The 24,568-nt window shown below is 45.2% G+C and overlaps 1 protein-coding gene across 3 annotated transcripts; it reads right to left on the bottom strand.

Annotated features, from left to right (window-relative positions):
• Positions 1 to 36: 36 nt before the first annotated feature.
• On the bottom strand, positions 37 to 23,741 carry srfb (serum response factor b). Of its 3 annotated transcripts, none has more exons than XM_030071190.1 (8): positions 22,878 to 23,741; positions 18,807 to 19,073; positions 9,197 to 9,437; positions 6,152 to 6,316; positions 5,484 to 5,594; positions 4,264 to 4,461; positions 3,739 to 3,840; positions 37 to 2,412 (listed from the first exon to the last, which is right to left on the bottom strand). In XM_030071190.1, exons 1-8 carry the CDS (start codon positions 23,520 to 23,522, stop codon positions 2,375 to 2,377), a joined length of 1,767 nt encoding a protein of 588 aa, XP_029927050.1. In that variant the 5' UTR covers positions 23,523 to 23,741; the 3' UTR covers positions 37 to 2,374. The 3 variants fall into 3 exon arrangements, with proteins under 3 accessions (XP_029927050.1, XP_029927048.1, XP_029927049.1); XM_030071188.1 differs by having other exon boundaries at positions 3,764 to 3,840; XM_030071189.1 differs by having other exon boundaries at positions 3,764 to 3,840; positions 6,152 to 6,313.
• Between the last annotated feature and the right edge of the window lie 827 nt (positions 23,742 to 24,568).

The raw sequence follows: 24,568 nt of genomic DNA, 5'->3' as shown, positions 1-24,568 counted from the left end.
GTTACATAAAGATCCAAAAAAAAAAAAAAACCCAAAGTACTAAAACAAAACAAAAAGACACAAAGAAACATTTTTATCTTGCAATGACAATGTGAAAACCACAAATTCTACTCAGTAACCCCATTTACAAATTGTATTTTTGAGCAGACACCACATAACCGGGGGAACCGACTGTAAATTAACATAAAAATGACGCCCTTAACATACAGTGTTAATTTTCTATATCTTCAAACAACCCCACTGACCAGGTCCATTACAACTGCGTGCGGCGTTACGTGCACACAAATGTAGGTGTGTAAGAGAAAGTCTAGCGATACAATGCCCTCTCTTGTCAGTGAATGACTGAGCACCATTAGCCAGCATGGGTGCTTCGTCCTCTGTCACATCCTCTTTGGCTTCAAGTCTACCATGCTCAGTCAACCAGCTAATTCCCTAATACTGACTCAAAAACCGAGTTTAGTTCCCTGTGGGCAGAGCAGAGGATCATACAGTAGGTCCGGAGTAATGTGAGATGGTCTGGAAATATGCAAACTCTAAATTTTCCCTTGCAATGAAAGTGTACTCAGCCATGGAGAAGAGGCACTATGGTGCAGAAAGAAGGCTCTCAGTCTCACCCCGTTCATTCTTAACATGATCGCTGAGGTACATACTGAGATTGCAGTCAGCCAGGGCCTTACAATGCTTAGTGGAGAGAAAAAAACAAAACAAAACAAAACCCTTCATAGCACCTGAATCGTCACTTTTCCAAATTCAGATATCGTTATTTCTTAAAAAGAAAAAAAAAAATCCCAAATGCCAGTGTAATATTACATTACAAGTTCTTACAGTGTTAATGCCTGTTCCTGATAAGAGAACAGCGTCTTATCCAACACCCTGACTGAAGTCAATAGTCACTTGACATGTTACAAAAAAAAAAATATTAATAAAAAAATCATATTTGCAGTCCGATGGATGCAAAGCAGGGCAATATGTTTACAAAATGCATCAAGGTGAGAGGTTCATTGCTGTACCCATTGTGATTTGCTTGGCACTGTTGGGGTTGAGATGCCCAAAGGAGCATCAGATTTCAAAATCGAGCTGTTTAAATATGTGTTCGTGGAAAAGTAAAGCAAACTGGCCCTGTGATTCGAGTACGTGCCGAAAGTTGGGATCGAAAAATGCATTCGCCATCAGATTGTCCTCGCTTTTAAGATATTCCCCGAAATGATTCGCTCAGAAAATCCCAAGATCACAGCTTCACGAGGAAACTTCACATTCCAAGTTGATGTCATGCTACGTGATTATCCTGCAGCTCTTGCATCAACATTGAAATTCATCCCAGCTGAATTACAGAATATCTGAATAGAGAACCATAAATATCTAATGTCTTACATTTAGGGACCCAACTCCTTGCTTCTATTTGAGGGATAGTCCTGAAAATTTCACAATCCAAAACATAGAAAAATATCCAGCATTCTTGCTCCATCTTGACATTAAGTGTAGTGATAAAAACTATTTCAACACTCCCACCAGCATGACAGTAAATCAACATAATATGCTGGTATATTACATTAATTTACATCATATACGATCTGTAAATAGTTTCGTTTATGCAAATCATTTCCATGTACATACAAAACAGCTACGTAAAAAAAAAGAAAAAAAAAACTACATGCTGCTGCACAAACTAAAACAGGTTGAAAATACAAATTTTCAATTAAAAAAAAAAAAAAAGAATTATGTACATTTCCAAATGTCTCTTTTAAGTCAATATGCATCTCCCTGCCCATTTACAAACCCCAGATATGCACACACACACACACACACACACACAGACACACACACAGACACACACACACATGCTTGTGCACAAACATTTACTCACACTTGAACATTCAGACAAATAAATGTCTCTTTGGCTGGTGTGAAGCTGTGGCACCTGCAGAGTGTATGTGTGTGTGTGTGTGTGTGTGTGTGTGTGTGTGCACGTAATTACACATTGTTTAAAAAAAAAAAAAAAAAATCACACGCACTCACACACACAAAAATAACACCATCTACAGCATAGAAAACAGGTTCAGACGACAGATGTAGTGAACACCTTAATATATTTCTATGCTCTTGCGAATATATATATATATATATTTATATATATATATAGTTATATATACCAAAACATGAGGGTTAGCCACAAATATGCCCTTGAGTGTGTGTGTGTGTGTGGGTGTATATGTACTGTAAAGCCACATTCAGAGGTGTGACATGAAATTCTGTAGGAAGGCATCAATAAATAGAGATGTCAGTCAGTCCGTGTGTCTGTCTGTGTCCCCGGCTCTGTCAGTCACTCTTGGAGTTCTGTGCAGCGTCCAGGTTGACCACCTGCAGCTCCGTCAGGTTACTGCTGCTGCCGCTCGACTGCTGGCCAATCACCATCTGGAACACAACACCGCTGCGTCAGAACGCCGGCCAATCACGAGCGAGCAAATCAGACAGGTCGACAAACTGGAGCACTCTCCACTCGGCATGCTGTGCAGGCTGAAGGACTTAGAGGGAATGCCTCAACGTTTTGGGCAAAATTCCCATTTTTCCGACTGAGACAAGACAAGAAGTTTGGTACCGTTTTCACCTCTTTACGTCCACCCATGTGTAGCATTTTGTGTTAGCTTAGCATAAAGACTTGAGGTCTGTGGGAGTCGTTAGCCTGGCTCCATCAAAGTGAAAAAATAAACTCTGAAGCGGTCTTATTTTACACAGCGTATCATGTGGATTTGAAAAACATGTCTTGGGACGCTGAAGGTGAGGGTAGATCCAGCACAAATGAAACTTTTTTTTTTTAAATTCCAAGAGACACATTTCAAATACACACGATATTCTGTGTAAACAAGACAGCTTCGGACTTGCTGTAGGGTTCTGCTGTGATTCCAAGACATTTCACATGTGAAAACGGTATCAAATATCTCGTCTCGGTCTGCGTAAGTCAGAAAAAAAAGGGTATTTTGCTAAAAGCACTGGAGTATTCCTTTACCTGTTTTGTAAAAATCATCTGATACGTACTTCCTAGATACTATCAAACGTGCTCAGTGAAATAGTGCTCTCTGAAGAACACCGGCAAACTGCATCTATCTGCCTCGAACGTGTCCTCGCTGGAGGCGGACCGATGCAGCTCGCTGGTGTTCTTTGGCAGAAAATAGCTCCCAGTAAAACTTTTTGCTGGTGAGGGCTGTGGAGTATGCCAGGTACCTGTGATATTATTTTTCTTTTCATCAATCTGCAGTTGAGTTTTTTTTTCACATGTACTTTTTTGACTTAAAGCACCACCACAAAAAAAAAAAAAAATGCATCCAGCTCCACTGTATTGGGGTGCTGAGAGACAAGGGGGACCAAATCACATGGAAACTACCTGGATGCATAGACTACACTGAGGGCAAGTGGGATTTTTTTTTTTCTGTATTTTGGGTGAACTATTCCTTTAAAGAAAACAGCGCCTCATGTAGGTTTAAGTTTTATACTATCAAATTCAAAATCTCTATGACTTCCTTCGCCATTTACATCAGTGGCTCCTGATTTTCATGCATGGCTAGAGAGGCGTTTGGTGTGGTGCACGGCGTGTCACAGGTGTAGCCGGATGCCATCTGATCATCCACATCCATACATAAGAGGAGGCGGGTCAGAGCCCGGCGCCCCGCTGTGCCCGTGCTGTTAGGATGCATTAGTGCAGTCGGTGGCATGCGGGTTGCATAGGGAATATGAGAGTTTCACTTGTAAAATGGAGATCTTTCCGTACTGGGTGTAGCTGCACCGCGGAGACGGGGATCTGCACCGTGCCTGGGGGTGCTGTGAGGAACACCTGAGGGACAGCACCTGAAAACACACACACACACACACACACACACACACTTCAACTCAGACATTTTGACCCGGAGTACAGACTACACACAATATAAACAATGCTGCTTATGCTCCCTGCAGTGTATATATTCAATAGCAGAGATTGAAATAAAAATATCACAATATCTTTGACTGGGTAGCTCAATATCGAAAGTGACAATATCACATTTGAATGCCTATTGCTTTAATATTACATATGAGCTTTTTAATAATCAAATAAGCAATGGATGTAATAATACCAATATATTGCCCGGCTCCATTCAGCACAGAAGCTCGCCACACATGGTTTGCTTTAGCTCACTTTAGTGTCAAAACGCACACACTCGGCATTGTTTTCGAGAAATGACCTCCAACTACAAACCCACCAACAGCAGCCAGCGCGGAGCGGCGTCTCACCTGTATCCTGGGCCTGTGCGTGGGACACCTGCATGGCGGAGGGCCCCTGGGAGAAGGCATTGAGCACAGCCAACCCCCCGTCAGCCAGTGCCGGCGTGGAGGCGTACATCACTGTGTGGGGACTGGGGTACATCATGTGACCCGCCATGGACGTGGGCACTGAGGAGGTGACGATGGTTGCTGGGAGACTCACTGTTGCTGGAAGGAGATGAGAATGAGGGGGGGAGTAGTAGGCGGAGGAGGGGAGTGTGGGAAGAAAAGAAAAATAGATGTAACAAGGGAAAGCAAGAGGCATCTGCACGTGCTGTCCAACAGATGGCGCTTCATGACCATAGGAGAAGCACTGCCACCATTTCTCAGTTCAAGTCAGATTTATTGTAAATGCAGCTTTAAAAAAACATACAGTAACAAAAAATAACCTTGGGGGTGCGAGCTCATTTCAAACAGAGGTTAGAATGATGATCAAAACATGGCAAAAATGGACAAAAACACTCTTCTTTTCATCCTAAACGAGTTCCTCTGCAACTGAAGAGTGCTCGCTGACTAATAGAAACCCAGTGGTTTATCATTTTTACCTGAGTGACATTCTCGGGTTGTGTATACACACACACACACACACACATCACACATCACCCACAGGAAAAGTTTAACTGAAATATGAACCGCAGCAGGCTTAAACGGCAGTAAACCAGCACTCAGAGAAACCTGGACCTAAAGCTGCTCCATTTTCATCTCCCTCATCCCTGTGGTGTCCTCTGGTCTGAAGCCACCACAGAGCGGTGAACAGGAGCGTGTGGCGTGCAGTTCACATCACATCACATGATTTATGGCAACTGAAGTTCCAATATTTAAACAATCACATATCTCTGCCATCTGGAGCCAGCGCCACCAACATGAGGAGCTGACTCATGTCGCTTTAGTATGAGTAGGATGAAGTGGGTGTTTCCAAACTGTTGATCATGCTTCAGACCCCCAAGGTGACTTTCATCAAGCTGTGGAACCCAATCTGAAGTGACTGTACCTGATATGAAAACAGTTTGTGATTCACATAGTCTAAAAACCACATTTTATTTTCTACCAAATTTAATTATACTGCTCATTTTGCTGAGGACCCCCCTGGAAGCCCGCTAAGGACCCATGGGGGTCCCCAGATCCCCACTTTGAAAACCTCTGGACAGCAGAAGAACAGATCCTCGCTTCAGAGGAGGGAGCCGACCTACCGGTGGAGTTAGTGGAGGTTTGGGAGATCTCAGGGCTGCTGTCGCTGTTGGAGGTGGGCTGGGTGTTGGGGTGAACCTGGATGGCCTGGAGCTGCTGGGGGACCCCAGCGCCTGGAGACACGACACACACACACACACACACACACACCGCCGCTACAGTGACTGATAAAACTGATGCACTTTGTAACTCTGGTTTTTATAAGTGCTACATACATCAAGTTGTTATTGCTATAAGTCACCAGAACCGTGGCACACCACCTCATAAATCTTTGCATACTCATGATAGCATCGAATTATGTTTACTTTTATTGTACATGTTTACGTTTATTTCCTACATTTTCATCAAACACAGACAGACAAAACAGAAAATAAATGATTTTTTGTTATGTAATGTAAAGTGTCTTTAAAGATCCTGAAAATCAAAGCTATTACTATTTTGTTAATAGATGTATTAGTAGTATTAGTCAAAGCTGGATTATTGCTTGGGGAAATATGGCATGCAGTGTTTAGGCCGTGCAGAGCCGAGCATGAAGGAAACACAGTGCATTAGTATTAGCAGTAGTCGTTGTCTTTTCTCCTCCCAGGTTTTTATATCGTCTGTATGCCAGATCAATGCAGGATTAGCAGCCAGAGGGAGCGCAGGGACAGACTGAGGCAGAGGGGGTCACCTGAGAGGGAGACGGCGGCAGGGAAGCGGAAGACGGCCTGCTGTCCCTGCTGTGGCTGCGGGGCGGCGGCCAGGGCCTGACCATGCTGCCCCGGCAGGGCCAGGGAGTGCTGCTGCAGCTGGCTCAGAGGAATGGTGGGGGTGCCGGGGGGGAGAGGAGTGCCTGCTGGCAGGACACACACACACACAACCACACAAACACACACACACACACACAGTAGGGAGTAAGAATTTATTTACTAAATGCTATATCCATTCTGGAAAAACCATCATTACCTCAAGCTGATTTTTTTTTTTTTTTTTTTTTTTTTGAAAAAGCACGACAGCAAGGTGTTGAGCGGTGATCCCTCAACATTTGGTGTGGGGAAAAAAAATGCAAATGTTCAATAAGTATTTCATCATTTAAATAAATAAACAATGAAACTTTATTTTATCCGCCGAGCATCATATTTCTTGAAAAGCAGCAAAATAATGTGGCTGCTAGGAGACGGACACAATCATCACTTTCATTCAGCGCATTTAAGCAAAATGTAAACAGGCGGAAGTGATAAATACAAGCCTGTCCTTACACAATTACAATGTTGAATAAAACTTGTTTTTTTAATTCAATAATAACAATTCAATAATAATGTTATATTCATCTTCTGTGGAGCAATATTATATATTGTCTTTGCGCAGGACCTGAACGTGTTTTCGAAGTGAAATGCAAGTAATCGTGTGAGGCTTGCGCATTAATATTTAAATTATGCTGTCTAAGGTGTTTACCAAGCCTTTGACAGTGGCGACAAACATGAATCGGCCAATCAGAAACAGTGTCATAGCACTCAATATTGCTCACCTACATACAGCACATTATCTGTAAAAGTGTGTCAGCTTGTTATTCTTGAATTTTAACTACTTCATTATCATTATTATTATTTTAAATGGCACGATTTGTTTTGATTTCATGCTTGAAGTGATTTTTTCTTTTCTCCAAATGGCAGAAATCCTATTTTAGACGGGAACTCTTGAGTTACACCCTCACATTTGATCATATGCTCCAGAGACAGTTGCTTCATTAGGGCGGGCAGGCCTTCTCAAGCTGTCAGCTGAGGAGGTTTTAGTGTGGGAGGGTGTGTTGTTCCACCTGGCACTGCTGCTATGTGCCAGACAGGTGGTGGAGAGGACAGAGGGAGGGGGGGAGGGAGGGAAAGACGGACAGAAAGAGATGGGGGAGGGAAGGGAAGGGAGGGGGACAAAGATGACAAGGATAGGAAGAGGAAGACAGGGAAAGAGAGAGAGAGAGAGCAAGGCGGAGGAAGAGGAACGGCGCGAGAGAAAAAAGAGAGAGAGAGAGAGAGCGGCTCCCTAGCTGTCCTTCAGCTGTCTGTCAAAATTACACACAGGACTTGTTAGCGGGCATCACATGTCTGCCAGGTCAGCCATGGCAGAGCGGAGTCAACCAGCAGGCCCACAACAGCTAGTGAGTAACAGCACTGCCAGTACTTAGAAAATGCGCCACTCGACCGCGGATCTATTCAGGGCCTCTTCAGCCTCACAGTTTGTGCAACACGGCCGAGCATCTCACATGATCCAACAGCATCATATGGGAAAACAGGCTGCACCGGACTGAATGCAGAACAGGGCCTCTAAAGCACTTTCATGTCACGGATCAACCAAATCAGACTCATCAATTACCGTATTTCACCAATTAATCGCCCGGCCGCAAAAAGCCACCTGGTTCTTTTAAATGCCTGGGGTCTGCACCCATTTTGCGTATTAAACACCCACCCGAATAACCTCCCGGGTGATTATTTGCATTATATTGAAACCCAAAATAAGGCTATTCACCTTATTTTTTGCAGAAGTAAACAGTTAGCCGCACAATAACTGTGCAGCACTTCCGTTTTCTGTCAAAATAAGAGAGCTAGCTAACGTTAGAAAAAAAAGGGTGTACCGTAATCTTAACTCAACCGACTAACTCTTATTTTGATAGAGGGAACAACTCGCAGCGCGTCAATTTGACAGTTTGCACTATATTTGGATGTACAGATATGTTTAACTTATGCCTTACAGAACTTTTGTACTAAAAATTATGTTGGACAGTAACTTTCATCACAATAATGGCCTGGTGCAGGTCTGTGCAAAAATAAATAAAGGCCTGCAGCGAATAGCCGCCTGGTTCTTTTAAACACCTGGGGTCCAAGTTGATTTTGCGTATTAAACGCCCGGGCTATTAATTGGGAAAATACGGTACATATACTGGAAAATGAGAGACACTAGTGATGAGAGTGAAAGCTACGATGACTATAGTCTTTTTTTAAACGTCCTCTAATTGGGATCATTTCTAATAAATTCAGCTAAAGTGAAAATAAAATATACCTCATTTTGCCGGATGGCCCCAAACCCTTGAACCCACTTTGACAAACTGTACTTCACGTCTGATCCACAACGTGAAGACATCCCCAAATCAGAGCCTCCTCCTGTCGGTGAAGTAGATTTCCCCTGCGTGTCGTGGTGCGTCTGTGAAGTCCCCCTCAATAAAGGGTCATGTCTAGTTCAGGACTACTCTGTCACACAGCTCAGGCTCCTCAAAGTACGCCTCAATTATAATTTCGGCACGAGACACTGATCCTTCATTGAATATTCATGAGTAATTATGGCCCGTGTTCGTCAGCCTCCTTTGCCAGGTCTATTGTGTCCCTCTCACCTAATTATTCCTCTCCCAGAGTGGCAATCAAAGACCGGGCCTGTCGTCTATACATGCGGCTTTCCTGGATACGGGGCCTTTGTAAAACCCAAGGAGGCTGAGTGTCAGTGTCTGGGTATGAAGGGCTGTTGTGTGATATAAACAGCTTGGAGACGGAGACACGACTACATCTAGATGACGCCTGAGGTCATGACACGATGCCATTCAAATTTTAATCATGTTGTAAGACAGATAACACTGTCGACAGCCTGCAGGGTCGGGATCATGACTAAAGAATGGCGATGATTGACGAATGTACAAATATTAAAAGCAAACTGGCAGACAAGGTGCTCGTCGCTGAGGAGCAGAGGCGCGTACCTGGCATGAAAGTGAAGCCGCTGGGCAGCTGCATGACCCCTGGTGAGGCGCCGGTGGTCTTGAGGACGGTGCCGTTGGCGCTGACGTTGCTGCTGGCAGAGACGGGCGCCAGGTAGTTGGTGATGGGGAACGAGGGTCCGCTGCTCACCTGCATGGTGGTGGAGGTGGTGGGCACTGTGGACTGGGCGCTGCTGGTGGTGCCTGGCAGGCTGGCCACTGTGAACGCAGGCTTCAGGGTGTCCTGTGGCGGAAACATCAGCACCGTGAGGAGGGGAAAACTGGGCCAGATCACATGATGAGGAAGAAAAACTGTAATGGATTCTGTCAGAGGAGAGGATGGTGTGAAGGCGCTAATCTCCACTTTCTGGAAGTTGCTCTGTCAAACTGGTGCAACCGGGCTACTCCAGTTTGCCAAAATATAATGAATCCAGCTGCTGCACGTTTCAGTGGAACACACCTAAAACAACACTATTAATGGGGCTTTTCTTCAGGGATATAATGAGAGGATGGAAGTGGGGAGTCAGAAGTTAAAACTTGGGCGAAAGACCAGAAAGGGTTTTAATAAAGTCTGTACAGATGATATAGAGTAGAACAGCTAGACGATATGGAATAAATAAACTACATATCTCAATATCAATATCATGTGGGGATGACTGTTGGTGCTTTCTTAAGATATTTACACACAAAAATATTTTTGATAAACAAACAATCACTAGTAATGTGGATATGATGACCAAGCAGGTAGAGGCGAATGATGGAACAGCTAGAACAGCCTGCTAAGTTCAGAAAATTGCATCCCAAAAATACAGCATTTAAAACCAAGGGAAAGACTCAATAAACCCACATCATATCAAAAATATTCATCCTAGACCGAACGCCTGTTCTGTAATGTCTGAGACAAAGAAAATGATGTAGAAATTAGGGGTCAACTCATATTTGTTTTTCATGTTGTTAATAATAACAAATGTGACACAAAAAAGCTGAACTTAAATTAACATTTATTTGACATTGCAGTTAAGATTTAGTGCACTTAACAATAGCATCGGCCTCATAAGCGCAGATATGAGCTGGTGCAGATTTTCTTAAAATACCAGATATCAACCCGATTAATCAGCCAACTAATCAATCAGTCTAACAGAAATCCGATCAGATGTGAACGTGCATGGCAGAAGATTGTGACACACAGCGGTCCGAGACACGGCTCATATTTTGTGAAGTCACAGCTGCAACTAAAGTGACCCTCGAACATGACATCTCTGTGAAAGACTGCATGCAAATGACCACATCCGGCTGGAGATCAAAGGTGGGGAGAAGTAGCACGGCGCCATACTCTGGTGTGAACATCAACTGACCAAAAAAAAAAAAAAAAAAAGAGAGAGAGACAGGATGTTTTGGTGAGTGGGCAGTGTGAGAAGAGGAGGGTAGGCGTCAGGCCCGGATCATAAAGCACATCTAAATCAACTGCGCCTCTTCCTACACGCTCATATAGGCTAGTGGCTTCTCATGATATGATACTAATGATGTGTAAAAGAGGAATAGCAGCAATACGGCTGCACATTAGAAGGACAGCCATAGTTCCCCTTTACTGTGTGCAGGCAATATTCTCCAAGGATTTCTTTCCAACTGATTAAACAAGGATGCACAGAAGGGGCTGAGGCCAATCTGTAAGGTCAGCATATTAATGAGTTTGCATTAAGCGGGGCTGCGACTGCTGCAACACAAAAAAAAAAAAAAAAAAAAAAAAAAAAGCAGGAAACAAAAGGAAAATGGCAGGACGAGTGGAGTGCCCGCCATCGAAATGAATGGGAGCTGTGATTCCGCAAAGCTTCAGATCCTCAAATCACATTAATTATCGAGAGCGGCGAGGCAGAGCAGAAACAGGGTCAGCAAGCCTCTCGGCAAACCTGGAGAGCACCACTGTTGGTTTTTATATGTGACTGATTACATGTGACTGGGTGAGAGTCCATGCTGGATCTTCTGATGCAGCATGGACTGCACTGATAAGATCTTTCAACCATGCGCACACACACACACAGAGAAATAGATCCCAGACTTCAACAATATAATGCTACTAGATACGTCTGTAAAAATCACAATAGTGTGCCTCATTAAATGTCTTATAGGGAAGAACTGGACAGGATTTTCTTCCTCTATTGAGTTTAAAAGCTCATGAAGAATTCATAAATAAACAATCTGGGATGTCAGAGTTGAGTCAGAGACTTGTAGTCCCCATGACGTTGCAGATGGCAAACCAGGTTTTATCTACAAGCTGCTCTGAATCAACAACAGCACACACACTCCACAGTGCTGAGCTGTCAGTCAGTTTCTGTGAAGCTCCGAGCCTCGCGGAGGGGCTCTGCTAGTCCAAGGTCCTCTGGCTCTTTGGTTAAACAGAAGCTGGAGAGCTGGAGGGGGGAGGGGCACAGAGAGCAGTCACTGTTGTTGTGCTATTTAAACCCAAGGAGGAAACTCAATGAATTCACACAGGAAAAAAAAAAGAAAAATCTGACACCCCTTTACTATCACCACTATCAGCCCCATCAACCATCCAGACAATCAAATCACGACACAGCTGCCGATGCTCACGTATGTCCACCAGGAGACGTTCTCATTTTGAATTCAATTTTAGTTTGCTAATAGGACAAACGGGAAAATCTTGTGCAATATTTCCAATTCCATGTTGGCAGAGAGGTTACAGAGAGATACTACATCATGAGAATGACTGCAAAATCCCAAATGCCTGCCAAAAAAATAAATAAATAAATAAAAAAAATCAAACCACACAACTGCCATTGTTTAAAACAGTTGAGCATTGTCTGTGGTGTTGGATCAGCTTTAAAGAGGCCAACTGGAGCTGTGCCAAGTAAACTAATAGGAATATACCTATTGGTGCATCACAGTGGCAAATAGCACTTATTAGCCACAGTAGCAGAAGAGAGTGTGTGTGAGTGTGTGTGTGTGTGACTGGGCGGTATGGGGCTGGGACAAGGCGACAGGGGAACAGGGGGACAGCGGGACGGCGGGACACGGGACCGGGAAAGGATAAGGGTGAGAGTACAAACAGCTGAGGGTGCAGACAGCTGGCGGGAAACCTGAGCACCTCTGAAGGAGATTTAACCCTTTCCACGCCAGCTGACGTGGCAGGGGGCCATGTGTGAAGGCGGCCGCCATCTGACTCGTAACTCGCACCTCGCCATTAGCCCTCAGGCCACGCGGGACTCGCTCGATTCCTGCACCAGGCAGAGAGAAACTGTAAAAGAAGGAGCACCGCTTCACAAAAAGGACAAGGTCATCACGTCCTGGCCTTCTTATTTACAAGACACAAGGCACAAACTCTAAACAGAGCGATGAGCGGCTCATCTGGCGACACCTACTCAGGTCCAACAGGCCGACAGAAAGAAGAGAGTGAATAGAGGTGGGAGCTTGGATGAAAACGGTGATTGTCCAGGTTTTCACCCATCTGGTAACCCAGCAGCACCCGGAGCCTAGTCAAGCTCCCACTCTCTGTGACCTACATATCGCTCCTCCACTGACCTACTGCTTTGTTTGACCATCGCCATGTGTCTCTTGTTCAACTGGCCATTCTATAAACAGCCCTGGCTTTTAGTTCAGAGTCAAGGCAGCGCATAGTAAACATAAACCACGGCGGTGTGACGCATTCCTTCGGAGCGGACGCGCGCGAGAGAAGAGACTCGCCTCACTGGCGCAGTCAGAAACCTCCAAACACCAGCGCTTCCTCCTCGCGTCCCCTCAGCGCTCGGCCCCTGATACGATCTCCACTTGCAAGTAGTGCAGAGGAAACTATGATACCGCTTTTTTATTCAGTGTTGCATGAAGTAGACTTTAGCAACGCTTCCTCTTGGGAGGCAGTCTTTTTTTATGGTGTTTATCTTACAATAAGTGACAAGTGGTCGCTGATAAGCAGAAAGAAACTCCCACTGCTGATATACTGTGACTCAAATCTACGACAAAAAACAATTCTTTACTCACAATTAGTGCTGGGTGATATATTGATATAATACTGATATTGTGAGACAAGACTAGATGTTATCTGGAATTTTGGATATCGTAATATGGCATTAGTGTTGTCTTTTCTTGGCTTTAAAGGCCGCATTGCAGTCAAGGGAAAACTAATTAGATTGTTGTAGCTGTAGTGATTTGCCTCTATCTGCTTGGCCATCATATCCACATTACTAATGATTGTTTATTAAAAATCTGTTGTGTGTAAATATCTTATGAAAGCACCACCAGTCATCCCTACAATATCGATTTCAGGCAAAAATGTTGTGATATTTGGTTTGATTTGGTCCTGTTGCAATGCACAGGCCCACTGCAGACATGGATAATGAAGATACGTAGTGATAAGGTAGATGAACTTCATCTCACGACAGAAAAATGATCTCTACATGTCCACATCCCAAACTCCCTCCTCCTCCGCCTCCTTTTAATTTTCCGAGCTCACGGCTGCTCGCACCTCTTAGGAAAATCAAACCGGCACTCGAAGAAAACACTGACCCGGGGAAAGTTGCCACTTAGTATAATGAGGCATCCGAATTTAACCCATGAATTCTGAATTTATTGTCGGTAAGAATGGAAGGCTGCGCCGCTTCGGGTAAGTAATGGATCCTCGGGACTCATGTATCAGTCTGTGTAGCCGGTGAAAGTGCCGTCTTCGACATGCAATTTAATCCATTTTACAATAGGGGGACATTATAATACTCATATTACAGCAGGATCTCAAGTGTTGCACGCTTCGCCCTTCTTACACTCACTGTGAATATACTGAGATGTTAATGTGAAGGATAACAAGAAAAAAATTAATGTATGAAAACACTCATCAGGACACATTGGCAAGTCTTAAATACACACACACACACACACAAAAAGAAAGTGTTAAACTCCAGCACAGCATCTGCACTACAAAATTTTATTTATGCAACGCTTCAGTGCATAAGATATTTACGCACAAGAGGTATTTAATAAACAATAATTAGTAATGCAAACCCTTAGCCATGCCTGAGGAATGCACTGAAACGTTGCATAAATAAAATGTATGATTATTTTCTTTGTCAATTACTCTGATTTTTTTTTTTTTTTTTGATTAAGTGATTAATCATTCAGTCTATAGAAAGTGTCAAAAAAAATGCCAATTCTTCATGGGAAGTTAGCAGAGGCTTCCAGTTGCTTCCTGTCCAGCAACCAAACCCCTCTAAGTATTAATTTTACAATATGAACAGAGAAAAGTAAACAAATCTTAGCATCTTAGTGAAGCCAGAATAGGCAAATGTTTGGGATTTTGACTTGATCACTGGCTCAAACAAATGATTACCAAAATTATAATAATCTTCTGCTGATGGACTAAGTTGATTAATTGTTTCAGCACTATGTAACAGGACCAGAGAGAAGCGCACCAAAAATAGTGTTTTCTGTGTTGTATATACAGCCCGTTTTGTGAAGAGCGTGCTTTGCTCTCCTCACATTCACAGACGTCGTCCTAAAACATCCCAACATGAAGGCTCAGGAAAGCAGAGGATGATTAAACAGAGAAGGACACAAATGATTCGCTATTCATGAGGGATTAAATCATCCCAAATTGAAGGTGACAACTGGCAGGCTAGTCCAGTGCTGGTTGGAGTGCCCATTGTGCAGCCTACTGGTGGCTGGCCCTCTTCTAATCTCCCATTTGCTGGCTCCCATCTCCAAGTCTGTCACCCTGCCAGCAACATGGAATTTGCGGCTCCGTTTGGGACTGCTAAAAAAGGCAAGGCAGCCCAAGTGGAGGAGGTGCAGCCAATGGCGGCTGACCTGTCCAGTTGCTTGCTGTAAAATAAGGGGATGAGGGGGTGGGGGGGGTGACATAACGTTGCTTCCCTCCCCCTCTGGCACAGCCACACACTGCTCTCCCCTCCAAACTCCATCAACCCCCCCACCCCACCCCACCCCACCCCCATCTTGCTCTCTGCCTCCTCTCTCTCTCCAGACACTGTTTAGGAGCAGCCGTGTGATAAGGGTGCATATCTGAGTAAATTAACTTTCCATTATCTCAGTGATTCTCTCTTGTCACCTGGCACTTGGGGTCGCCGCCCTGGCAGCAGCAGCTGATCGGGACAAAAAGAGGAGTGGCACACACGGAAAAATGCCGTCCTTTAAAAGAAGAGCTTCCCCAACATCGGGGCCGCGAATTAATTACCAAATCAGCTCAGTTTCTCTGGGGAGACCAATTCAGACGCATACAAAAGAGAAACTCAAAGGCGTGCAAGATGTTGAGTAATGAGGCCGTCAAATCCGTCAGGGGAAGTCTAATTAGCCATGAAATGCAGGGAAAGCAAAGATGTCGGTTGGTGGTCGGGCGCTGCGGCCTCGGCGTGGAGGGATTTCTGGTCAGTGGAGCACTCCGACGTGACGGTGGCGAAGGAAATGCGATCTGCACTAACGAGCAGTGGGAACAAATAAACCTCACCATAATTACAACAGCAACAGCGCTGGCAGCCAGGGCTAGCGGGGAGATACGGGGGGAGGAGGAGGGGAGGCCGAGGGGGGGAGAGGAGTGAGGGAGAGGAGGAGGAGAGAGCCAAAAGAGGCTGCGTCACTGAGAATTCATTGCTAAACTAGATTCTCTATGTAAACAGAGTTATGGGATTTGCCATTCCCCTTCCCAAGATAATCTAAAAACACACACACACACAAAAACATCTATACTGTAAGTCCCTCTAATATCAAGAGGAAGCAAGAGAGGCCATAAACAACACAAAGACCCCTTATGGGATGAAGGTCTTACACTGCTACACGTCCATCTGGGATGCTCAATTCATTCCAGACGTTAATTTATGATTAGGTGTTGTAATTTACTCTTCTGCTGTGCTCACTTTCCCCTCGGACTCCCCGCCTCATCTGCTCCTATATCAGTGTATTGATTTCCTGCATCTCCCACAATGCCTTTCAACAACCCCCCGGGGACGAGGTGTGAGAACTTGTTGCGTTCAGCTGCGAGTTTAAGTGGAGAGAGCAACAGAGATACCAACAGTGATAACAGTGTTTTTCCAGCTGTGAAAAAGGTGACTGACCCCCCCCCCCCCTTACTCAAAACACAACACCACTTGTGGCTGCACTGCATTATGGTCTATTGAGGCTGCTCTCTGCCTTATGATAGATTTCTCCCAGTGTGATCGTTTATTATCGGTGAGAACTTGTGAATCCAGAGAGAAGAGCTCCCTCTTTGGTTGTGGGGCGCTGACACCAGAATCTCATGTTTACTGTTGCTAGAAAATCTCAGCATGATGTCACTTTATTTACATCTAGCCGGTTATCCGCAGGAAGAAGAAACATAAACCACCAAACAACGCCATCCAGAAAGCAAGATAAATTTTCCTTTTTTTTTTTTTTTTTTTAAATTTTTTTTTTTTTTTAAACAGTCTCACAAAAGCCGTTTCAGGTAGGTTTTTTTTAAGAGTGTCATAGGATTTCTGCCATCACATGATTCTGCGAGCAAAGCTTTGACAGCTCATCATATCTGCTTCACCTAGCACCTCGGCCTCTCTCCTTCGCCTCTCCCGGCCTCCTCCACCTCCACCTCCAGAGCCCCGTCGCAAGCCATGAAATGTTTAGACTAGCCCGGACTGTATGTATGACATACTGCTCTCCTGATGGATGGTGTCCAGACGGGACGGGGATGCGCAGCAGCAACTGCCGCCAAAAAACAGACCTACTGCACAGAAACCATCCCCCGAAAACCCAGGACTCCAGAGGAAAAAAAAGACACCTGCCATGTCTTAACCATAACAGCGCTGATCCCGACATGGATCATGTTGTAACAATTTCTAGTGTTTCCTTCTGTGTTCAGCACCCCAGGGGCCCACGCTGATCTCCCACACTCACAACTGCACCGGGCCAGAGGTCACAGCGACATCAACAACCCCCTTAAAGAGACGTCACGCAAACGGGGGACATTAAGTAGCATTCGCATGTTTCCATTCCATTCCATCTGTCTTATTAAATATATATATCGCCCTTCCCCGCCCCTTGTCTCCCACTCCTATGTACATCCATACCTCCCCTCCATATCACTAAATGAGTGGGGGAAAAAAGCAATCACAGGACTCCAAAGACAGCTGCAGCTTATAAGGAATGCGAGGGGCCTCAGCCAAGAGAACAGGCAGGGAAACCATACCATATATGGCAATAGAGGCAGAATCTAATTTTTATCAATGAGCGGCGCGGGCATGAAAGTGGCTCACACGCAAAGGTTGATCCTCCATCCCTGGCGATGTATGGTACGCGTTAGGAGCCGCATTTGTGCAAACAGAACGCGCGGCACACAGCCCCAGACGTGTCTGTCTTCAAAGGGGTGTACTTGAGCCGTGTAAACAGTGGAGGGAAGCTCGGCTGCCAGCACGTGATTGCATGAAGGTGCGGGATAGCGGACGGGTTCACGGTGCACTCTGCAAAATGTTTCATGGCCCCCGGCTCTGAGAACGGCTGCAATAATTAGCTCATGGTCAGTGATCACCACACAACCTGCGATATAAACCTAATTAATAAATAGATTTTCTAAAATAGTATTAATTTATCTATGATCTTCATGAAACTATCCTTCACTATGTAATTTACCTAGCCTACTAGAAACACCAAATGTCTGTCATGAAGATTTATATTAGCTTAACAAATTGGGTAAACTCTATTCTTCATAAAATGATTAAGAGTGTAAACTGAATTTGGGTCTGTTTACCTTCCAGTGTATCCCTTATTATGTTACCTTGCAAAATAAAAGCATCTCACTGTAGTTGGTGTGGTTTTCTCCTATTTTCGACAATCTTATTTACAATTAAACTAGCAACAGTGATTGAGCCACAAATGCAGGACAGCTCCATCCCAGACTGCATGTTTCTCATCCTAACACAAACCAGGCCTGCCGTGATTTATATTTTCAAAGCGCTACGAGGCTTTCCTGGGCAAAAGGTCGGCAAGGTAAAGTGAAGACAGTTCCCGTCTATTCTTCTTGCAAAGATAATATTCCACACGTTACCTGGCTCTTGCACTCCGCAGCTCTCAAAGTCTTCTGGTTCAATTAAAAATGACTTACAGCATGAGCTAAACCAAAACCACGTAAGCAGCGAACCAGAGGCCTCAACTTCAGCAGGCAAAAGTTCAAAACTCAGTTTACAACAGTGCAAAGCTTATTTTCCACAGCTGGTTGTGGGTTTGATTCATTTGCTCTTCTTCCCGTGAGCTTGTCTGGCCTTTTCTGGAGAGATTTCCCATCATATCCATTAGTGACTTTGTGGTGCTTTATCTTTTTTTTTTTTTTTTTTCAAAATTCCACAGTCTACAGTCTACAATCCTTGTTCTCCATTAGAGACCAGACAGTCAACGGGTCACTAAAACTAACTCGAGTAGCATTGTTGCGGAACACAGGAGAAGTGGGCCTTTGGGATGTGAAAAAAAAAAATAAATTCAGCATAGTGATGAACAGCTACTGCTTTGCTACTGTGCACAGAAGAAAGAGATTTTAGTTACTTTTGACATTCAAATGGGTGTTTATCATTTTCCTGCTTTTTCTATGTTCCTAATCACATCCCTGGGAACTGGCATCGCTGACATCGGCGACTCTCACCTTTGTGTCACCCAGGCTCTCTGACTCTGACACCTGGTAGGTGAGGTCTGTCTCCTCGAAGCCCGTGGCGCTCATTCGCTGGTCCATGGAGGGGTCGGAGCGCGGCGGCGAGTCCGGGGAGTTGAGGCACGTTTGGATCAGGGCTTTGCCCGTTTCACTGGTGATCATGGGCTGGAGCTTGCGGGTGGCAAATGTGTAGACATGCCCTGTTTCACTGGCCACCAGCAACAGAACCTGGGTTCCCGTCAGTGTGGAGAGTTCATAGGCCTAGCAAAGAGAAACAACAACAAAAAAAAAATGAATTAAGCACCATGTGGATAAAATCAAACATCTTTGCTGAATACCACAATATTGACACTGTGGCTTTATCGTTACAGTCTAATAAATTCAGAAACTGCAACCCTTTACTGTGCTGCAGTCTGTAAAACTAGGAATAGACACCACTTGAGTCCAAAATCACAGATGAGATAGTGTCGTGTCACAATATTGATACAAAAATCAATACACTGCTTTGTCCTAACTGAGCATACAGGTCCAAAGTATGGGCTACTATAATGCTGCTATAACTGATGGGGCCCAACTCAAACAGGCAAACCAACATGAGGCCTGCATCGCTTCTTTCCCATGCACAAATTACAGTATCCTCCATATGAGAGGGGACTTGAGCAGTCCCAATGGTGACCCCCGAGAGAAAAAACAAAAATACATCCAACTAATCAAGAAAACACAACAACCTAAAAATATGCACGTAGTGAACTCTGACGTATAGCACAAATGCAGCTAAAATAACATGAGATAAGGCTCCCAGAATAGAGTGTGATATAGTCGAGAGAGACTGCCGTGAGGGGTGGGGGGCCGTGGTTGTAACCCAGGCTCCGTCTTGATGGAGGATATGAAGAATCATTCTTAATGAACAGAGGTGGCAGACTGTGAAACATGAGACCACCGGCACACTCTGCCGCCTTGTCATTCATTATACAGCAAAGGACATAAAAAAGAAAAGGGGACCAAGACATTCATTTCTGTCCAACATACATGAGACACGTGCGCACACACACTCACACACACACACACACACTTACACACTCACACACACAGCGATGCTGCACTCGGAGTGAACTCCTAAGAAAGCCTTTTCATTGAAATGAGTCATCAGTTATGTGGAGGATGCTTCAAGTGTGTTGAAGGCACAGCACCATTAACATCACCTTGGTGAGCAGAATAGAGCATGAGCAAGCTGATAGATTTCCATTGTTATCTGCAGGGCATTACTCAGTCAGACTGAAGGAGGAGGCGGAGACAAATCACACTCAAATTAACGGTTTTTATTGAGTAGTTATGATGCTATGCCTTCAAATTATACTAGTCTACTCCACCAGCTTTGCAACTTAATTCATTACAGGCACAGTCTTACCTATTTGAGGAGACAAAAACCATTGTGTGCAATGTGATGGCAGTGCACAAAGAAGCTCGTGTTGGCGTGTCGTTGTCATGGGCTCTCATTCTGGGCACTTCAAATTTCAGCTATGCACAGTCCAATCTCAGAGCCCATCAGCTATCATTTGATGACAGAGTCTCTTTGCAGAGTCCCATGTTTGTGTGAATATGTATGCATTTGAACAAGAGTGTGTCTTCACCAACAGAGCAAAGTGGGAGTCTGTGGAGCAGGTAATGAACTACAGAGCTCCCCATGATCCTCCTCCACCACTAACTCCCCTGATTAGTTATGTGGTAGCCAGCGGCATCCAAGATGGAAATAGTCAACTTTAGTGTGTCAGGTGGGAATGGACATGGGGCGGATGGTTAAATTCAAGCTACAGTCACTTCCTCTGCCAAGTGCAATATGCCAGTTAAGATTACACGTCAGGTAAACAGGGAAAAGTATCCATACTTGTTGATAAGTGCCCATATCATGGATTCTGACGTGTAGTTTTGCATTGCAAAGCTAGAAATGTCCCCAAGGTTAACTGGCTGTGGATTCTTGTTCAATATTCTGTCTTTGCCAACATCATGCTGGATATGTTGGTGCACATGCTCCCCATCAGGCTTCTTGGAGGTTGATTTCCAGGCCTGAATGCAACCTTAAGGTTAGAGAAACACGCTTGTGAGCAGATGGTTGCTGGTTAGAATCCCCAAAAGTCACTCAATGATGCTTCAAAGTGCCCATAAGCAAGGCACTCCAGCTACTCCGGTGAAGCTTCTCAGTTAAAGACTGCGGTCGAACTGGGCAGCTCCCAAGCATAAATGTGAGCTCAATGCTGGAGGGAAAGTGTGCATGATTTTTCTCTGACAAATAACGGCAAAAGGAATGGGTTGGGGGTGTTACGACCTGGTGGTTATGCTCTAGAAGGAAGAAACGCAAATGTCTACTCTCCTTGTGTCGAGGTTAGCGTTTGTGTATGAGTGGGTGTGCGTATTTATGTGTTGTTTACTCTGTAGCAGATACGAGAAGAGAGTCCACGCAGCTGAACTGACCCATAAAGGAGGTTTTTCCGGCCGAATTCCCCACCTCGCTGTTTAAACCGGGGCTCATCCTCACCAGGGTTTGACACCCATCTACTCTGAATCTTCCCACTCCACCTACCTGTCAGTTGCTCTGATGGCTGACATACTGTAGGCAACATTTTTCAAAATCTCCATCCCCACTGTGTCAAATAGCATTCATGTTGCCAAGTGCCTACATAAAGACACCTCAGTTTCCACGACAACAGTCTGGGATACAAAAAATAAAAAGAAAGAAAGGAAAGAAAGAACAACACAGTCCAAAGCACAGGCAGCTTCTAAGTAAAAGAAGAGCAAATGAAATTTCTCACATTAGAGCTTTTGAAACCATAATGAAAAAAAAAAACCCAAAACAACAGCTTATGCAGGGTAACTCAAGTGCTGCGCTTTTGCTCAAGAGCTGACAGCACCCTCTCGTCTCGAAAGAATCAATGCTGGATAATAGCAAGTGTACTATGGCTTGGATACTGGATTTCAAAGGCTGGTAATGGCGGTGATGATTATTGCTCTGGACCCAGTCTTGGACCTATCATCGTTTTCATCCACACTATTGCCGATGTGCCCACCCAAACTTCACATATCACCATACTAGTGCATAACTCAATCACACACATTGGCATCACCGTGCACAATACTAGAGGCTAATACATGCACAGACAGTGGCCTGCTCCTCTGTTCTGTTTGAGTGCCCTTTGACTGTCCTCTGATCTGTGTCCCTGGGGTTTAGTCAGCTGTTGGCACCAACAGGCCAGGCTGCTGCTCACCACCACATGGCTGCCGCCTGCAAGCAAACCTTCATTTAGAGTGGGGGAGAGAGAGAGAGAGGGAGAGAGAGAGAGAGAGAGAGAGAGAGAGAGAGAGAGAGGGAGAGAGAGAGAGAGAGAGAGAGAGAGAGAACAGCCTGTGCACTGAAGGCTAGTGATGTTAGCCTACTTCAGCAGTTCCTACGCATGTGTATGTATGGAAGTGAAGTGTACGTGGGTATGTGGGTATGAATGTGTCTGTCAATCTGTCTGACAGTCTCTCTCTCTCGCACTCTTTGTGTTTCTGTGTGTGTGTGTGTGTGTGTGTGTGTGTGTGTGTGTGTGTGTGTGTGTGTGTGTGTGTGTGTGTGTGTGTGTGTGTGTGTGTGTGTGTGTGTTGGCAGGGGGTGGGCTCCCGGTCAGAAATAGGACTGTCATTTGCTCAAGTCTATTTAAAGTGCATTGCCAGTCATGACTGTTTTGACTTCCTGTCCTCCAGTCAGTTTGCAACCTACCACAACAATGTTTTTTTTTTTCTATTTCATGCACAGTTATCCAAACGGCTCCACTGTAGCCTGTGTACTCACTGGGAGAATACGTCCTGCGTTTTTATTCTGGTTCTTATTCCAACTACTGACATTACCACATTATCACAGGTGTTGTGTGCAGGTTGTTAAGGTACAGACGTCAGAGGAACGCTTGTCAACAGCATGAATGAACAGATGACAACAATGTGCCGTCCATTATTTTACAGCACCACTTGCAAGGCAATTCAATCAAGTGTTAACTGCGAGCAGATCCAAGAAAACAGCCCACGTAAACTCACCTTCTTCATAATGCCCGTCTTCCTCTTGCTGAAAGTTGTGTATCGCCTCAGCTTGTTGTCAATAAATTCCATCTTTATCTTTACGCGCCCACGTGTCTTCTTCCCTGGCTTTGCACCGGCGACCCCACCGGGAACCATACCGTAACCTCCGGGGGGAACTCCAGCCTCCTGCGCCCCCACCGCCGCCTCCATCTCCCCTCTCTCCCGCTTCACCCCTCTCCTGCTGTCCCCGATTGAACCCATTGGGTCATCGTCATCTCCCGAGTCCGAGTCATTATCCGAGCCGCTGCACAGGGGCGCGTTTTCTCTGTCCGGGTCGAACCTGGCTCCGTGCGGCACGCCGACCCCCGTGTTTAACCCGGCCATGCTCCCCTGAGCGGCGGTCTGCAAAGGCGTCAGCCCCGTCCCGTTCCCCGGTCTCCCACCTCTCGGACCTCCAGGACCATTACCCCCCAACATCCCAACGCCGTCCCCCTGTCGCCCAGCAGCCCCGGCGCTCTCGCTGACCCCCGGTAAAGCCTGCCCCGCTCTGACCAACACAGGACGGATTCCGCTCCCGATGACCCCCGGACCGTGTCCCGCGGTGCCCCTGCCAGCAGCTGACCCGTTTCCAGATGGTGCCGATCCAGCCTGGCTCGGCAACATTCTATTTACGGGACCGCGTCTCTCAACACCAGCCAGGAGAGCTGGAGCGCGCTGTCTTGTGTGTGACTGCAAAAGCGCATGCAACCCCGGAGCGCGAGATGTAAACAAACCGGGACGGTCGCTGGGCTGGAGTCGCTCGGAAATTGCCGAGACAAACTTTGGAAAGTGATGCTGCCCCCGAGACCCTTCAGCCCCCAGCTCAGTTTGGCTCACCCTCCTCCTCTATCTCCAAAACTCTGATCACTTTCTCAAAAAGGAAAACGCGAAGGGCGACCAAAATGTTGCTCCGCCGCGTCATGTAGGCCGCATCGTGAACCGAGAATGTCGCTGATCCCCGCCTATAAGTGCCCAAATGTTCACTGTGTCTCTTTCTATATCGCCATAACTCTCTTGGCGTGACTTGTACACATTTATGATCACTGTAGTTTTGAACAGCATGAGAGAAAGTGGAGTAATATTACAACCGAGGAACTACTTTCCTCCTTATAAAGAGATACAATGTTTCCTTATATGGTGTTGTCTCTCCTTATTTGGTGAGTCACAGCGTCGCCTATCGATTGGCTGAGGGTGATCTGAGTAGCGTTCTCATTGGCCAATAAGGCGCTCATTAGAATAAATACCAAAATGGTTGCGCTACTCAAACGTCACTGAAGTGGACAGGGAATGAGACACCAAAATAACAAACATGTAACTTTTGATTCCATCCAGTTTGTACAATCTCATTCCTTAAATCAGAGTTTCTCTGACTGTTTTTCCGCCTGGGAAAGCCATGCAGATGTGTCCGCCCACGGATCTGAATCTGATTTTGCACCAGTGGCTGCTGGCCATGGAGGTTTTTTAAGGTGAGACATGATTTAGCACTGAGGTGTATCACTGTAGATAAACAGGTGGACTAAATATAGCCAAATTTATATTTTCCTTCATTGCTTGATGTTTCAGGATCCCTTAGGCTCCAAAGACTTCCCTACAGGACCCCACAGCCATAAATCAAAGGTTTTATATCTTTTAGATCTGTTTATTGATTCTGTTCTCAGTAATGCAAATCA

Source organism: Myripristis murdjan, chromosome 15 (assembly GCF_902150065.1).
Source record: "Myripristis murdjan chromosome 15, fMyrMur1.1, whole genome shotgun sequence".
In the NCBI taxonomy this organism is placed as follows: domain Eukaryota; kingdom Metazoa; phylum Chordata; class Actinopteri; order Holocentriformes; family Holocentridae; genus Myripristis; species Myripristis murdjan.
The sequence above is the reverse complement of the archived record's forward strand: the minus strand, read 5'-3'. Positions and strand labels throughout refer to the sequence as shown.

Excerpts from the sequence above, each read along its gene's own strand:
- srfb (XM_030071188.1), bottom strand. The coding sequence starts at position 23,522 with ATGTTGCCGAGCCAGGCTGGATCGGCACCATCTGGAAACGGGTCAGCT. Across the intron at positions 5,595-6,151 it reads TGCCGCCGTCTCCCTCTCAG|GCGCTGGGGTCCCCCAGCAG; the intron begins GTGACCCCCTCT and ends TCGTGTCTCCAG. Across the intron at positions 4,462-5,483 it reads AACCTCCACTAACTCCACCG|CAACAGTGAGTCTCCCAGCA; the intron begins GTAGGTCGGCTC and ends ATCTCCTTCCAG.